General features: G+C 34.0%; 1 protein-coding gene across 1 annotated transcript; it reads right to left on the bottom strand.

The window, feature by feature from the left end:
- Positions 1-18,449: 18,449 nt before the first annotated feature.
- On the bottom strand, positions 18,450-18,956 carry LOC131597622 (uncharacterized). Its single transcript, XM_058870309.1, has one exon. The coding sequence runs from the start codon at positions 18,954-18,956 to the stop codon at positions 18,450-18,452; it is 507 nt and encodes a 168-aa protein (XP_058726292.1).
- Between the last annotated feature and the right edge of the window lie 562 nt (positions 18,957-19,518).

Genomic DNA, 19,518 nt, shown 5'->3' on the forward strand with positions numbered 1-19,518 from the left:
GGGAGATTGTGGTCTGGATACCTCAATATCCTGTTCTGCTCGGAGATTTCAAGACTCTCTTTGACTATCTGAGGGAAAACCCTTCTGAGAAAGACCCAAGCTTGGTCATTCCAGAAGTTGTTGACCCACCAGAAGTTGAAGGTCCTTCTGCTCCCAGGAATCTAGCTGCCATTCTTCAGGCACTTGAGAATGGAGACTCGGAAATTCCTGCTGCAGAATATGGAGATGCTTCTATGCAAGAAGCAGATGCTGAAGATCATGTTGCTAAAACTGTTCCTGTTGAGGAAATCCCTGCAAATGATCTATCTATGGAAGCTGCAGATCAACATGTCATCCCTGTGGACAGAAGCTATGAAGCTTCTTCTGATGAATCTTCTCGTCTTGCAAGGACTCTGGAAGAAATTCAGAAGAGACAGGATGAGCAAAGCTCACTCAATGATAAGTATAACGCTTTCATGGTGAGGCAAGAAGGACACAACAATAAGGTTCAAGAGATGCTGACCAAGATCTTGTCAAGACTAGGGCCATCTTAGATTGAGTCTGTGCTGTTTCTTTCTTTTCGTTGCATCTGTTTTTGTTTCGTGCATCTGATCCTTCTTATCTTCATGTACTTCTGTACCTGCTGTTTGAACTTAAAAGAAATCTTCTCCTTCTTCCGTGTGTTTCGTTTTGTTTTTCATCTGAATCTTTTGAAATATTCTTTTTGATGTTATGACAAAAAGGGGGAGAAGATAAATGATAAATGATTTGATTAATCTATCAGTTGCTGGGTAAAGCTCCCACACATTTACTACCAAGAACTGCAAGTTCTATATGGTTTAAGTGTTTTGCAGGTATAAAGAAGTGAAGAGAATCTTCAAAGCAAACACAAGAAGCTAAACCATGGAAACTGAAGCAAGCTGAGTGCTGTCAAGCTTCAGAGATCAGAAGCACTGATAATAGAATTTGATCCATATTTGTCTATTTGATCTGACAAAATTCTATTTGCTCTGATACATTATTTTAGCCTATATGGCTCTGATACATATCATGTGTTCTAATATACATTTTATGTTCTGACTCGTTCATGCTGACTTTTGTCGTTTAGTTTTTGTTCTGTAACATTTCAGGATGTAGAGATGCTCAGATGATGCTCTGGTACATTCAACAATGTTCTGATACAAATCTAGCATGAAGTGATGTTGGTAGAAATTCAAAGCTCTGAAGCTATCCGAGGGAAGCAGAAATCAGAAGCTGTGAATGTTCTAAAGATCCAGAAAACTCAAGTTCTGAAGCTGTCCTAAATGGAAGCAGAAGTCAGAAGCTGTGAATGTTCAGAAGATCAAAGAAATTCAAGTTCTGAAGCTGTCCTAGATGGAAGCAGGAATCAGAAGCTGTGAGTGTTCTAGGGATCTAAAGAAATTCTAGTTCTGAAGCTGTCCAATGGAAGCAGAAGTCAGAAGCTATGAATTCTCTAAAGACAGAAGCTTATGTGATCGTCTCTACCGAAATAATCAGGGAAGTCTTTTATTAAAGTTCTTCGAGTATTTATTTCAGGGGGAGATTATTTATCTCAGGGGGAGATTGTTAATCTCAGGGGGAGACATATTCATATGCTTATGCTATAGCTGTGTAATTTGTCTTTTGCCGTCTGTTCTTTCTGATCGCAAATTCATATCATTTATATATGTTTTTGTCATCATCAAAAAGGGGGAGATTGTTAGAACAAGATTTGTTCTGATCAATTATCTTAGTTTTGATGATAACAATAATATGAATTTTGCTTAAGATAATATGGTACTCTAATCCAATGCAATTTCCTTTTCAGGAAATATATAAAGAGTACGCATAATTCAGCGCTCAGAAGCTTTGTCTCAAAGGGTTCAGCATGCAACATCAGAACATGGTCTGGCAAGACATCAGAAGATGGTCGAAGCCGAATCAGAACATGGGTCTATGGAAGCATCAGAAGAACAAGAGAACAGAAGCACTGAAGTTCTGATGGTATCACGCTCAGAAGCACTTCAAGGTCAGAAGATCAGAAGATGCTTTGCACCAAGCTGTTTGACTCTGATGATATTCAAACGTTGTATTCACAAACATCAGATCAGAAGGAAGTACAAGTGGCAAGCTACGCTGACTGACAAAAGGAACGTTAAAAGCTACTAAAGGCTACGTCAGTAGACACAGCGTGAACAAGGCTCGAGGTAGTTGACAAAAGCGTATAACATTAAATGCGATGCTGTACGGAACACGCAAAGCATTAAATGCACTCAACGGTCATCTTCTCCAACGCCTATAAATATGAAGTTCTGATGAGAAGCAAGGTTAACAATTCTGAACAAAACAACGTCTATTAACTTGCTGAAACTCTGTTCAAATCAAAGCTCAGAATCTTCATCTTCATCAAAGCTCACTACATTGCTGTTGTAATATATTAGTGAGATTAAGCTTAAACGTTAAGAGAAATATCACAGTTTGTGATTATCGCTTTTAAGAAGCAATTGTAATACTCTTAGAATTGATTACATTAAGTTGTAAGGAACTAGAGTGATCATGTGGATCAGAATACTCTAGGAAGTCTTAGAGGTTATCTAAGCAGGTTGTAACTAGAGTGATCGTGTGGATCAGTATACTCTAGAAAAGTCTTAGAGGGTATCTAAGCAGTTGTTCCTGGAGTGATCAGTGTGTGATCAGAAGACTCTGGAAGACTTAGTTGCTGACTAAGTGGAGAACCATTGTAATCCGTGCGATTAGTGGATTAAATCCTCAGTTGAGGTAAATCATCTCTGCGGGGGTGGACTGGAGTAGTTTAGTTAACAACGAACCAGGATAAAAATAACTGTGCAATTTATTTTTTATCTGTCAAGTTTTTAAAGCTACACTTATTCAAACCCCCCCTTTCTAAGTGTTTTTCTATCCTTCAGATGGCTCTTGTACAAGATGGAAACAGCAACATATTTCCGGTAGCATTCGCAATAGTGGAAGGTGAAACTGTCGCGGCTTGGAGTTTCTTTCTAAGGAATCTCCGAGAATATGTTGCTCCTCAACCTAATATTTGTTTAATCTCTGATAGGCATACTTTCATTGAAAGTGCTTACAATAATCCAGCAAATGGATGGCAACACCCACCATCAACACATGTCTACTGTATTCGCCATATTGCCCAGAATTTCATGCGGGAGATTAAGGATAGGCACCTCCGGAAAACACTGGTCAATGCAGGATATGCATTAACACAACCTACATTCCAACATTATCGGAGTGAAATTGTATTGTCAAATCCGGAGGCGAGAAGTTGGATTGATAACCTATCCAGAGAGAAATGGACCAGGGATTTCGACAACGGCGTGCGATGGGGCCACATGACAACAAATCTAGTAGAATCCATGAATGGTGTTTTTAAGGGCATTCGAAACCTTTCAATCACTGCACTGGTGGAGGAAACCTACTTTAGGATGGCTTCGCTATTCTCAACAAGAGGTCAAAGGTGGAGTGCTGTTAGAGTATCGGGCCAACTGTTCAATGAGAGTTGCATGAAATTTATGAAAGAATAATCAGCAAAGGCCAACAGCCATCATGTAACTGCTTTTGATCAATTCAATCGCACCTTCAGTGTTCGAGAAATAATTGACCATAATGAAGGATTGCCGAGACAACTCGGGTTCTACTAGATGATCGTTGGTGCGACTGTGGAAAGTTCCAAGCATTTCGTATGTCTTGATCACATGTCATAGCAGCATATGCATTTGCGCACCGAGACGCATTATCACTACTATACTACTATCTCCAATTTACAAGGCAGAGACATTGCTCCAGGTATACAATGTTGCATTTCCAGTGGTAGCGAAGGAGGATTACTGGCCTGAGTATGATGGGGAGGTAGTTTGGCATAGTGACACGATGCGACGAAATAAAAAGGGTCGCCCCAAACAGATATCGCATTCGTACCGAAATGGACGTGCATGACAAAATGGAAAGAAAATGTAGCATTTGTCGTCAACTAGGCCACAACAAAAAGAAATGTCCTAGCCGTGGGACAACCTCATCACATGTTTAATCAACTTTGTGACATATTTTTACAATAATGTATCGACTTCGTGTATCAACTTTGTAACATATTTTTTATCAATGAACTCTACTTTATTAAACGGCGGAATCGACAACACAAACATTAATTAGGGTTAATAACAATTATATGAAATTGGCGTATCGGACAATTTTACGAAAATCAAAGACCGGAATCGAAAACTTTGCGCGAAATGAAACAAAATGGGGTATTTTTTTAAAAAAATAACCCACACATAGGAGTCATTTCAAATGGCACCTATGTGTGAACAACACAACCAATACGCCATTCCAAATGGCTTGCCCTATACCCCATAGTGTTTGCGCCATTTGATATGGCTAGGTCACAATCAATGCGCCAAATGGTTTGGCGCATACCCTTTGAGTGTCTGTCAAACCTAGACACTTTGGTAAATTTTGTGAAAAAATAATTTTTTTAATTTTTTTTATTAAATATGGTTATTTAAATTTTTTTTCTAGCTTTAGAAAAACAAAATATGAATAAAGGAGACTGAAGATTTTTTTTGGAAAGAGTGTACTATTAATGTTCAATTCAATACACGTGACGAAATAAACAAAAAATGATTGCATTATCCAAAAATAATATTTAAAGTATGAAAAGTTTTATATATGAACACATTTTTTCAAACATTCTATTGAACACTATATAAAATGCGAGTAGTATTGTGTATCTGAAAATTAAAAAAGGTAAAAAAAAATCTTTTAAACAAGAGTTGTCAAATTAAATAAGCCTGATATTTAAAAGTCTCAATTATTTGATCCCATTAAAACTCCATTAAATCAAACCATTTATTAATGGAGATTTTGTTCTGCCACCTCAAAAAATATATTTGATACCTCCAAATTTTTGTATTGACTAAAATGTCATTCTCATTATTTATTCATCTCAAAAATACAATTGGTCAAAATAATTCAATCAGAATAAAATTGTAGTTTTCTAAATATTCAGCAATAGTAGCGAAAATATGGTATCAATTTTATTAAAATTGGTTAAAACTTTGCATTTTACCGCATTTTAAAAACCTGGTATGTAATTTTATCAGATTTTTAAAAAAACCGATGTATTTATACCATATTTGTTGGAAAGTCTATTTTTTTATCGAATTTTTTGAAAATTTCGGTAAGCAGCAAAAATTTTAAATATCCTAAAAGAAGTAGGAAATCTCCGAATTTTAATAAAAATTCCGATATACCAAATTTTTAACCCAACGTGAAAAATCTGTTAGTTCAATTCATCATGTTTTCCTTGTGCGCTCCCGAAGTGGATGTTTCCTCTATGAATTTTACTCAGTTCTTCACCACTTACGTTGTATGTTTTACTTGCATGTTTTGTTTTTATCTTGTGCAAAATTTAATAGGCTTTAGGTATCTCTAAGATAAATAACTCGTGAGTTATATGTTGTAAATGATAGATATTTCCCTCTTAGTCTGACATGTTAACATGGACACAATCTCCTGGAAACAACATGCCATTATTGTTTTTATTGTTCGTTATGATACCACAAATGAGCTTAAAGGGAAGAAAGATAAATTGATTATGAATTGTGAAAGAGGAGGAAACTACAAGAAGAAGAATCCCTATCAGGGCATGAGTGGTATGAAAGTTAAATGTCCATTTATGCTGAGATCTATGCCAACATGTAGTGGTTGGGAGATGATAGTTAGGTGTGATATTCAAAATCATGAACTAACTACATATTTAAATGGTCATGATATATTAGTCTGTTTAAAACATAATGAAAGACAATTTGCGAATGAAATGAAAAAATACAATACGGCTTATATGTACATAGTTGCTGCTTTATAAGATAGAGATCCATAACTGGCGAGAGTTTTGAAGGTGTATAAGGCAAGATCTACATACAAGACGACCACGAAAGGTCCATTAACTAAAATGCAACATCAGATGAGTCTAATTCATAGTGAGTAATACATGTACTGGACCAGAAATGGGGACGAATCAAATGTTATTATTGATATATTTTGGATACATCATTGTGAAGTCAAGACTCTCCATCTATTGTGTTTTGATGAAGACAAAGTGAAAATTAAATGATCATGTCAATAAGTATGGAAAAAGCTTTAAGTGCATTTTATCTATTCAAATGATTCAAGACTCATCATATTGAAAGTTAGCATCAAAGAATTCAAGAATTATATTTTTAAAGACTAGCATTGATCTTGATTTATTGAGGTATAAGCATGCATTTATATTGATAAATTTAGTGCTCAAATATTCTCCAAAAAATCACTTGCATGCATTGGTCATTTGTATTCAAAATCACTTTCAAATATTTTTTTATCATGTTTGAACCATGTTAAATCACTTTTAAATATAATTTATTGACTAGGATAAATCAATAGATATTGCATTAGGTTGGTTCAAATACTTAGACAAATTATCATGCATAAAAATCTTTGATTCAAATGCATAAAATGAAAAATAAAATTAAAAAAGATAATCTTTTTTTTTTAATTATGTCAGCATTTGTTAAGTCAGGTTTGGTTAACTGACTTAACAAAACCTGATGCAGTTTGAAATTTGAATAATTATTTGAAATTCAAAATTGCTACGAACTTGTTAAGTCATGTATCCGTTTGAACCGACTTAAAAAGTCTTGTACGCTTTTTTAAAAAAAACAATAACTTTTTAACACCTTTTCATGCACTCTTCATGAAACCTTTTCATTTTAAATTGACATTTTTTCATGATATTTTTTCATGACTTCACCATGGTTCATAAATGTGTTATCCTCTTATAAATACATTATATTTCAAATTACAAATCACCTCTTCAATAGCAATTTAACATCATTGTTATCATTTAAATTTCAAAACAAGTGTTTGTGTTCTTGAACTTTCACAAAGAATTTTTCTACATGCATTTCCATATTAGTCTAGAAAAATTCATATATTATTTACAAACACTTGAGCACTATATTCTATCATTATAAATTATTTGTCTGGAAGAGAAGATCAATTATATTGATACATCACTCAAAGTGATAATTATTCTACAAATTTCATATTTTCAAAAATCTTGTTGTATTCATTTCTTATTTTTCCATAATTGTTGGAATTAAGATTACTTGGTTTTGTATTCCTTGTTGTCCAGGATTGTTGGAAGCAAGAAGTTAAAAGTGAGAGGATTGTTCTCATTTCAACTTGATTATTCCAAAAGGATTGTTCTTGGTGGTTGAAATCTTGTTGTCCAGGATTGTTGGAAACAAGTGAGTCATTAAGGAAGGATTGTTCTCTTAGTGTACTTAGTGAAAATCCAAGAGTATTGTTCTTGGTCCAAGAGGATTGTTCTTGGTGTTTGTGTAGGTCTTGTACACGTAACAAATTATAGTAAAATATCTTTCATGTTAAAAGGAGACTGGAGTACTCTCGGATTGTGAGGGGAACCAATATACATTATTGCCACGTTCTTTACTTTTTTGCATTTACCGCTTTCATCACAAATCAAAAACCAGAAAAGAAAGAAACATATGTATAAACTCTTGCACAAAACCAAGAAAATAAGAACAAATATTCTAAAACCGGATAATTTTTCAAAGTTCTAATTCACCTCCCCTCGTAGACGCAATTTTAAACTTACAATCAGGATTCAGTAAAGTTGTTGAACATGTTTCATTTGGTGTTGATTATTAATTGTATATACAAAACAAACAAGTACTCTCTTCCTCAAAAGTGTAACTTTTTTCGTTTATTTATTATGGGTAGTTGTTGATTAAATTTCATATTGTGTTGATTATTGATTGAACATATAAAACAAATAAGTATCAGTTACCACTACATGAGATTGTTGGTGTTACGTCAACTTAACGAAGCTGAAAGAGTTGTTTGTATCTGAGAAGTTGATACTGAAAGTTGTGGTGAGGAACCAGGAACTTTCTTTGATAAATGCCATTGAAGATATGTTCCCATCCCCAATTCACCTATTGTGTATGAAGTGTAAGGAGCGTGTTAAATCTAATAAGCAAGAGGGTGGTAAGGATCTATGGAAAAGTCTTGTATTCAAATAGGGATTTCGAGTTTGTTGAACACTTGAATTATTTTGAGGTAGTATGTGTTAATTGATAACACCGAATCACACTATATTTTTTACTCGAATATCACATGTTTTCCTTAGTTTTTATTATTGTTTTCCTGTATTATGCCCATGTTTTCCTTTGTTTTCAGATCACATGTCCTTTTAGAGCCTTCCGTGAAGAACAAGCAAAAACGCCAGAAAAATAGGGTTTTTCCATAAAAAAGCACACATAGCGTCCAACTCCGCGCCGACTACAGGGGACGCGATGACGTGGTCCACTTCATCCAGTGGCCAACTGCCACGTTCCCCACGATCTTCCAGTTTTCACACTCCGCGCCTGCGGAGGAGGGTCCGCGCTCGTGGCCTTCAGAAATTGTTTCCCGCTTAGAACGAGTTGAGGGGCATGCTGGTTTTTACGCACCTTCAGAAACCTCTATATATAGTTTGCAATTTTTATTTTCCTCTTCATCCAAGCTTAGTCACTTCTTAAATCATATACCACCAGTATCTGTAAAGTGACAGTCCCTTCACATCGAAGAGTTGTTGCGGTGTAGATTAAGTTAGTAGTCGAAGTTTGGAGCACTTTGGTTGAAGTTCATCAAACCGCCTTTTACATTCCTGCATTTTATTTCCTTGTACCAGAACCAAGACTCCCATTGGAGTTACATTACTTTGCTCTTACCATAGCTTACACGTTTATAGGCTCGCACAATTTACTTACCTTGCTCTTACCATAGCCTACACGTTTTATAGGCTCGCACAATTTATTTCCATGCCTGGCTAAATTTATAAGTGTTAGAATGTAAGGATCGTATCACGATGGTGTTCCAATGTTTTATTAATAGAAAAACTATTGAGGATGTTTTAAATTTTAATACTAGTTTACTGTGTTTAATGTTTGTGGGTAACATCGAAAGTCATCCATATTTAAGATCAAACTATATTAGTTCTTAACCAAACGGAAAGAGCGAAAGCCATTCGTTTGGTTAACTAGAGATTTTTAACATATTTTTAGAAAACGATTTTGAAACTATTTTCGGACGCGTTTGTGGGTTTGAAATATGATTCTTGGCCAAAAGCCAAAATTCTCTTTAAGTTAAATTTCTCAAGTTAAAATCACTTTTTTACTAAGACAAGTAATTGGTTTCTTAAAAATAGGTTCACTACTTTAACGCAATGCGCACTTTTCATTATGTGACAAATGAAGGGGTAGACTTAAAGAGTAAACTCGATTCTTAGTACGCGAAAGCAACAAGTTCTCGTTAAATCATTCCTTTCTATAAGTAGAAAATATTGCCTCAGAAGTAGTTCTATACATATATAACTAGAACATTGTCGGATTAACGTGATTTACATTCAATCCTGTTGCTTTTATCTGTTATTTACCTTATATCTTTATTTTCCTTGCACTGCACCCACTAAACTATATTAATTTAACTTAGATAAGCCCCTTAGCAATAGAGTTGATAGATTGACGATTGGTCTCTGTGGTTCGATAATCTTTTATATTACTTCGATAGGCTGTGCACTTGCAGTTTAATTTTAGACTCTGTTTAGCAATCCATCACTAATATTTCTTTATTTGTTCAGTATGAGCACAAAATATGGTTGACACCTTATAAAGAAAAGTCTCTTATTGCATGGACTAATAGAGTTACTCATTTAAGAAACACGACAGTGAACATGTACATCTTTGTGACTTTGATATTATTATAATACTATTCATCAATTTATAATTTCTTTTTATATTTTGTTTTTTAGGGTTGGGCTTACTCATTGGAGACTAAAAATCATGTTGACTACTAGCCATGGAGATTTGTGCAGAAGTTGGGATGATGTGAACAACATATTGAAGTTGAAACTAGGTGCAATCAAAGTATCATTTCAAAAAAGTATTGCCAACATTGAGGATTGGTATAACATTCCATTTTACTTCATATTGCACAACTTCATATCAAGACAGTGTATATAACACATTGCAAAGGAGTTGAAAAGGGTAAAATATGTTGGTTCTAACAAAAATGCATGTGGTTGCTTCATTAGAACAACACATGGGTTACCTTGTGTGAGTAAACTTGTAGGTCTTCAAAAACAAGGTAATCTTGTTTTGTTAGAATCCATTCATGTGTTTTGGAAGAAATTAAACATTGAAGAGCATGAAGTCACTCAAGAAGACAGTAGGACACAATTAGATTTAGAATAAGAGTGTGAAGAGTGTAAGAGGTATTTTAGTACATTAGATGTAGTTGGCCAAAAGGCAATGAAAAAAAAGTTCAGGAACTAACACATCCATTCATAACTTCTATGTGTTCACCAGCAGTTAAGTACATGCCAAAAAATGATATAAGAAGAGTAACAAGGGTCAAAAGGGTGATGTCCATCGTGATCCTTCGCAGTGGCAGTATGTTAAGGCCTTGCATGAAAGTCAGACGACAAAGAGATCAAGTATAAAACCAACTACGAGTGATATTATTGATATGGTGCCTGATGTAAATTGTGGTTTCCGTGCTATTGCACCTTTACTTGGATGGGGTGAAGAGTCATAGTCTTTGGTTCAAACACAACGAGATGGTGAAATCTATAAAAACAATCAATTTTATTCTAAGGTGTTCTGTGACACAGTCTCTAATATTAGGAGTTAGTTGCGAGTCGTTATTTTGGGTGTTCAGGACCGTGACAAATGGATGAGAATTCCTGATATGGGTTACCCAATTGCTTCTAGATACAATGTAATATTGTTTACGTTGTCCAAGAACCTTAACATCATTTTCTTCCCACTAGTGATATCTCATTCTCTGTATGCGAGTAGACATAAGCTTATGATTGTTGGTTTTGTTAACAACGATCATTGGATTCAATTGAAGTTGAAACATGATTGTCAAAATCCCCCCGTCACTAACTGTTGGAGACAAAATTATAGTAAAGGTGCAAGAGCAAGTGATTTAGCATATGCAGGACGTATAAGGCACTAGGCAGTAGCTGGGAAGTCCACATAATTTCTTTTGTATTAATATTGTAGTATACTATCCATTATATGTATATATTTTATCGAGTTAATATTGCCATATGATTATGTTAAAAATGTCAAAAACTTAATTTTAAAGGTAAAAACATATAAAAAAACTCCATCGTCTACCAGATTTGTTAAAATTTTGATTTTTTTTTGGAATGTACGTACCGAATTTTTCAATATATCTATAATCTAGCTTAGGTTACTGGCATTTTTGAAATTTTTTGGTAGTTATGTCTAACATTTCCAAAATTTTAATAAATAGATTTCAAAATCATCCGATAAAAATCTTCAATGGATTTTTACCGATAAAAACCTTCGACATTTTATCATACATTTTCTAGAAATCCAAAAAAATTATTGAACTCAATAGATTTTTATCGATTTTTTTTGAAAATATCCAAAAAAATCTTCATAAAGATCGATAAAATTCAGTAAACTTTACAAAAAGTTCGGTATAAACTCATATCAAATCCCATAAAAATAAAAATTTATAAATAATTGGATATTCAAACATAAGATCTTATACATCAATGACATTTTAAAAAAACTAGGCAAAGGCCCGTGTTTTTTTAAATATTATTATTAATTATAATTTATAATATATTTTTTTTGAACCAATTAATATATATATTAATTCAAAAAAACCATACAATCAAGGCAATCCCTAAGGATTCAGCCATACAAGGAAAAACTATAACATAAGACTTGCAAGATGCAATCTTAGTTTCCTATTTCTCCATCCTCTATACACTATACAATCAATGATTCTCCCCAATGTATTATTTCTATAAGTATCACTATTAAAGACTATAGCATTCCTATAAAGCCAAATCTCGTGAATTGTTTCCGTAAAAGCCATCTTCAACAGTAAAGCTCTCCATCCTTTACCTTTTATGTTATTCAAAATCCACTCCAACTCAAGTCTCCAAACCATTGGTGTATGAGAAATATGCAGCCAGCGTAAAACTTCAATCCAAATGCCAAGAGTATCAGGACATGCAAAGAAAATATGATCAACGGTTTCTTCCACTTCCCCACACATGCTACATACTTTATTGTGCAAAATGCCAAATCTGAACAGTCTTTCTTTGGTAGAAAGATGTCCATGACATGCCAACCATGCTGTAACGAGCTTTAGGACGAGCTACGTTATGTCGCATCAAATTAAGCCAATGAACAGAAGTACCCTCATCAATCAAAGCAGTATAGACAGTTTTCATCTAATACTTACCAGTTTCAAGCATGAGATTCCAAGCTGGTTTGAAGGAATCAACTAACACCCTGCATTTCATAACTTTCTTAATGATCCAAGTCCAATTCACTCCAGCCTCAGTATCCATAAGATCCTTTCCCTTCAAATAGACTTTGTAGATCCATTGGATCCAAAGGTTATCACTCTTTTTGCAAATATTCCATAGGCATTTCAGAAGAGTTGCTTGGTTCCAGACAGTGAGATTAAGCAGTCCTAAGCCACCTTGCTTGATTGGTCTGCAAACCTTATGCCAAGCTACCGGACTCTTCCGACTCGCATCCGTTTTACCTGTCCAAACAAAAGTCCTACAAACAGTATCAATATGGTTAAGCACAGCTTTTGGAAGGGGGAAATTCAGCATCCAATATTGGGTGATGGATCCAATGATGCTACGAACCAAAAGAATACGACCAGCATAGCTAAGTAACTTAGATGACCAATGGCGAATTCTGCCCGTAATCTTATCAATGAGAGGGAGGTAGTGTGTCAACCCAAGCCTCTTGCTACTAAGGGGCACTCCCAGGTAGCGCACAGGGAATTTACCCTCTTCAAACCCTGTGATAGTTTGTATGTTGCGCCTACTATCATCATCGACACTACCATAAAATACTTTGCATTTCTGCGGATTAAAATAAGGCCTGTTGATGCAGAGAAACACTGAAAGGTATTCATCAAGAGCTGGACAGAAGTAGCATCACCTCTACAAAATAGCAGAATATCGTCAGCGAAGGCTAGATTAGTCAGCGCCATAGGTTTTCACTTAGCATGATGTTTAAAATTTGGATCCTGTTGCAGCTTCACCATACATCTGTTGAGGTACTCAATCATTAGGACAAATAGCAAAGGCGACATGGGATCACCCTGACGAATCCCCCTTTTAGCCTGCAAATTATCCGTGAAATTTTTATTAACAGTAAAAGTATAAGAGACAGATGTAACCAAGTTCATAATCCACTTTACAAAGGTATTCGGGAATCCCAACTCCTTCATAATGCTCTCCAAAGCTCCCCAATGTACCATATCATACGCTTTTTGCAAATCGATTTGAAACAAACAACGAGGGGTTCCGTTCTTTCTATCATAACCCTTCAACAATTCGTATGCAAGGTGAATATGGTTATGGATGTCTTGTCCCGCAACAAACGCAGCTTGATTCTTGTTAATAATACTAGGAAGGATATTTCGCATTCGGGCAGTAAGAATTTTTGATATAATCTTCAAGAAAATGGTACAACCCGCTATAGGTCGAAAGTCTTTAATCCTCTTAGCATGCTCTCCCTTAGGAATAAGTGTTACCACTGTTTTATTGAAATTCTTGTTGATCATGCCCGTATTGAAAAATTCGTTAACAGCAGCAATAACATCCCCTTGCATAAAGTGCCAACATCGCTTAAATAGTTTCGCGTTGAATTCATCAATACCAGGGGATTTATTATCTCCAATATCATTAAGAGCATTTTCAATTTCCTTGATCGTAATCTGGTTAGTGAGAAACTGTTTCTGCTCCAAATCAAGTTGGGCTCCCTTCCTCATAGCATCGATATCAATGTGCTGAGCACTCCTTACACGATCACCCATAAGGCTGCCATAAAACTCCATTACCTCCTTTTCAAGCTCATTTTGATCGGTAAGGATATCACCATTCTCCTTTTGGAGGAACTTAATACAATTCCTATTCTGCCTAGCTTTAAGGTAAGCAAAGAAGAATTTGGAATTCTCATCTCCTTGCCTTATCCAGCTAACCTTGACATGTTGAATCATCCTAGACTCCTCATGCTCATGCATCTTGGTAATTTCATCAGATAATTTATAATATTTAAAATAGTATATATATATATATATATATATATATATATATATATATATATATATATATATTTGATTCAATTAATTATTAAATTATAAATTTATTGTAGATGAAATTAAATAACTTAAATAATAAAACATATATTATATATTAAAGAATTATATATCTTTAAATAATTGTATAAAATAATTATGGTGATCAACCTTTTATTTCTCTCTCAATTTTTTTCTTGTGTTTTCTCTCTAACTATTTGCTCTACTCTTCTTCCTTAAATTCATATTTGTAGTCTTCAATGTCACAGTTTTTTAGCAAGGTTTAGCCCATCAATGGTGGTTATCTCATCTGTTTGTTTCATATCTTCTCGTAGTTTTCAGCGACTATTGGTCGTATTTATTCTCAACCGTTATTTGATGTGAGTAGATCAACAACTGGTATCATTTCAAATTGATTCATATCTGGTTGCGTAGTCATAATTTGTTGTTACTGTGCTTGCTAAATCGTTCATTAATTCACATTGTCTTTGAACGTCTAACCGAGATGGATTGATTATTCCTTCTTCATTTTAATGTCTCGGCCTGTTTGACTATAAATGGTCGTGATTGCTTGTTGCAGTTTGTCAATAAGTTGTTAGTTAATGAACTTCTTACCGTGTTAGTAATCAAGTTTATTTTTCGTTTTTAAAATATGTATTTGGTGTTCATCATTTTACGTTTCACATTTTTTACATATTGGTTCTGCGCCTCTACTTAAGTTTGTTGGATTATGCACGTGATTCGTAAGTATCTCTCAGATGTCATATTTTCTTTATTGTTTTGTTTGTTTTTTGTTTCAAATGGGTTTGCCAAAGAAAAATAATTTTGATCAACACAATTTTATTTTGAATGCATGCATCAAACTATTAGGATTAATTCTTGTAAATATTTATCTCAAATCTTTTTAATAATAAATATGCGTCTCTTATTTTTAATATTTATCTATGTCTATTTATTCACATTTTTTATAATCATTAACAAATATTTGTCCATCATTACTCATATGTGTATGTGATAAATATTTGATCCACGTATTTCTATGTGAAAAATGCTAAATATCGCAAACATACAGGTTTACTTGTCACTAGGGATGGCAACGGGTGTCCGCGGGTGCGGGTTTTATACTACCCAAACCCGCATCCGAAATTACCACCCGAACCCAAACCCAAAAGCTATTCGGATGACAAAATAACACCCACGCCCACACTCGTTGGGTTCGAGTTTTTTCACCCAAACCCAAACCCGCAACAAAATATATAAAATATATTTTTCCTACAATTTTCTTACAACTTTCCATAATATATATATATATATATATATATATATATATATATATATATATATATATATATATATATATATATATATATTATAATATATATAAATTCGGGTGTAATTTCGGGTTTCGGGCGCGGGTTTCACACTACCCAAACCCGCACCCGAAATATCGGGTGGCACCCAAACCCGAACCCAAACCCAGTCAACTCGGGTTTTCACCCGTTGATTCGGGTTCGGGTGGGCCCCGCGGGTTTGGGTTGTTTGCCATCCCTACTTGTCACTTGCAAAAGTAATGTCGTTTTGTTTTTTTTTCTTTCTATTTCTTCGATTTAAATTATTTGTCGCAATTATTTGTCGCAATGACTCACTTCACACAATTTAAGAAATAATAATAAATAATAAGAGAAATAATAATAACTTTATTAAATTATCTTGATCAATTATTGATGTATTTGAAAAAATATTAATATTAAATAAAAATAATAAATGAAAAATATTTATTAAAAAATACAATTAAAAGATTAAATATAAATTGTATGAATAATATAAAGTAAAAAATATTTTAGAATAATTTTTTTTCTTTCTAAATATGATATTTATTTTTGGAGTGAGGAATAAATAAAAACGGGTGTCTCTAAAAATTAACACCGCTTCACTTCATTTGTGTTGATTTCATTGCTGACACATCACCGTATAAAACTTTATAAAATAAAATATCTCACAAGACTTTATAAAACTCCATCTACTATTTCATTTCAATACATTTGTTTTGTTTGGGCTTTCCGGTGGCTTTTCTGGATCTTGAAGAGCTAAGTTCAATATTTCAATGAGATGAGACTTGATGATTTGAAGACCAGACTTCTTTGATTTTCTTTTTCTATAAAAGGTGTTGTTGGTATGAAGTTTTATTTACTGAACAAGTGACTAAAAATTAGAACGATGAGGATTTTTTTGTGAGGCTTTATGTTTTACAACATATAGTATCCATGTTTCTACATTTATCTTGATAAATATTTATTTTGTGATTTTTTTATATATGGATGACACATAATTATCTTATATTTTTTTAGAATTATTTATTACAAATATTTGTTACGTGTTTTTTAATATTAAATCTGATATAAGAATTTTTTTAGTGATGTGTTTATATAAATACAGCATGAAGAAAATTAATGTATGAAAAAAATATTATTGATATATTATGTTTTTTTTTTCATTTATATTTTATTGCATATTAAAGAAAATTAATATTGTAAGATATTTTATAACTATAATAAAGTATCACAATTTAATATTTTATTGAATAAATATTAATGTGTACATAAATAAAAATTTAATCTTATAAAGTGACACATGTCATTAAAACAGAAAATTTATATAAGAATTTATTTTGATTTATGGTGTTAGTTCATTATCTCAAATTTGTATAGTGACTGTGATAGTGATGGAAAATTTCATCAAAGATATAATAGTAAAAATATAACCACAAGAGGTTCAATTATAATTTTAGCTTATGTAATTTTTTGGGCCCTATAGAGAGTAATTCTAAAAGACAATTTATTTATCCACCTCCAATCTTTTTAGAAATCTGTGTGAAATTTCAAAAACGCTCTTATATTTTGGAAGTGCATCTCCGAAAATACATTTTTTCTGAAAGAAAGATGATTTCGGAGATGCATTTCTGAAAACACATTTTTTTTTTTCTAAAAATAAGGTGTTTTCGAAAGTGCATCTCAAATCATTTTTTTTCTTTAGAAAAAGATGTTTTTGGAGATTCACTTCCGAAAACACCCTTTTCGGATATGCACTTCCGAAATATTGTCTGATGCAGAAAACAAAAACCAAATGAACAAAGCTTCGATTTATCATAACTAATCGAAATTACAAAGGTAGATCAACAAGAAATTAAAGTTACATATTGTTAAACATGGGTCAACATTTTGATAACGCCGACTCCCGATCTTTGAAGTTTTGCATCCAACTCGATCGGACCCTTCGAAGAAAATCGGTCGAAAGTTGTCCACAAAACCGCTAATTTTTCGTCGTTCTTGATTTCAAACGGGGTGAATTGGACGTCTCCCTCGCCGTTAAGCGAAGACGAGCGGTACTCAAGCTGGACAACCTTCTAATTTTTCGGATATTGCAAGAGAGAGTTAAGCGACGATATCAACTCTGCGAATGGCGTGTCGCGCGAGAACCTAAGCTGGAACGACATCGGGTAACCACTGCTGAAGTATACAAAAGCAAGGTGGGGGTAGGTTTGTGTCATTGCTGTTTGTGGCTTGATGTTGATGAAAATGTATAGGTTCATTATTTATAGACTTCTTGGAGTAATAATGACCCAACAAACCTTATCTTGCAATCCGTGGATGTTTCGGAAATGTATTTCTGAAATAAGCCTGAATCTTCAAATTTTTGGAATTGCATTTCCGAATTAAGCAGAAATAGAACAGAAAAAATACATTTTGTTATGTGCAGTCTGTTTTGACAACATTAAATATAGCTATATTATATATGTATTTAATCGGTTAGATTTTACATTCTAGACGATAATTCATACAAAAAATGACACACATTTGGTCATTACAAACAAAAAAGATCTAGTATAATCTAAAATGCCCTGAACGATCCGTCGACGCTTAAATCTAAAACCGGTAAGTTCTTCGATCTCTCTCTATTTTCCTCTCGCTCTTGCTTCATCATTTGTTCGAACTCCGCCATTCTTTCAAAAAAAGGATCCGGCCAAGCGTCTTCCTCTTTGTATGATGTGTCGTCCACTGACAAGAGATAGCCGGAATGGGACACCCGGGTTTCAAAAAAACTTGCACAAAGTGGCGCGACCTTAGATACCCGATTTAAGACTTTAAGATTGTACCGTTCATTGTATACTTTCTTGATATTTGAAACACTATCCGGTTTTTTTCGCTTCAAATCGGCAAGTATGTTTTTCGGCGGAACTTTCATTATCGATAATCCCAAAATAGCATCCTTCTCTTCGCGAGACAACCGACACGTACTTGGATGCCGTGCAGGTTAGTTTCCAATTCATGATTATGAAGTCCACAAATGACCCTAAAACACCACAATCCATCAATCCTACAAGTTACGCGCAACTTAAACGGACACACACACTTTCTCGAGCTCGTGTCATCGTGTTTTAACACCCGGTTTGTTCGTGCATACTGCCCACCCCTCTCGCAATTCAAAACAACAAAAGCTTTCCTTCTACTACTTCCATTGTCATACCTTGCTATCACAACACCAAATCCAAGTTTACTAGCTTCATTTCGGACCCAATCTAGCACATGTTCACGAAAAGCGAAAGTCATATCATTTGTAAATTGTGGTTGAACATCCACCGCAACGATTTTGGTTTTAACATCGTTAATCGGCTCTTTAGGCTTAGGATCTACTTTGACCTCTTCCGTGACTACTAACTCATCGGTGACAATGTTATCCGGATGCACCATACCTTAACAAATGCAAAATAAATGAATGGTGTTAAAAAATTTTTTTAAAACTTTGCAACAAAGCTTATTTCGGAAGTGCACTTCCGAAATTTTTTAGGTGTGTATTCCGGAAGTGCATTTCCGAATTGACGCGGTTTTCTTCATCTACAAATCAGTAACAATGTAGTGGAATAAAAGATGAAATGAAGATTGTTTACTTTAAATTGTAGCTTTCCATGCCCTCTTTAGTATGATCAACCACTTGAAACTTGATTTGGAGACGAAAAATGGATTGAAATGATGGAGGTTTTGGAGAGGGTTTGAGTTTTTGTTTGGAGGAAAAAGAATGAAATAGTGAAGAAGGGAAAATGTTATATGAAGGATTTTTTCGAAGATGCATCTCTGAAAAATCACATGATAGTTTAAATCCAATATTTAAATTAAAAATAAGTGTTTTCGGAGATACAATTAATGATTTCATCATATGATCATGACTGATTCTCTTTTGTTTCTTATGGTACAAGATGCTTGAATCTCCATGGACTAGGGATTTTATGGCGTACACTCGTGGAACAAGCTTTTT

Source organism: Vicia villosa, linkage group LG4 (assembly GCF_029867415.1).
Source record: "Vicia villosa cultivar HV-30 ecotype Madison, WI linkage group LG4, Vvil1.0, whole genome shotgun sequence".
Lineage (NCBI taxonomy): Eukaryota > Viridiplantae > Streptophyta > Magnoliopsida > Fabales > Fabaceae > Vicia > Vicia villosa.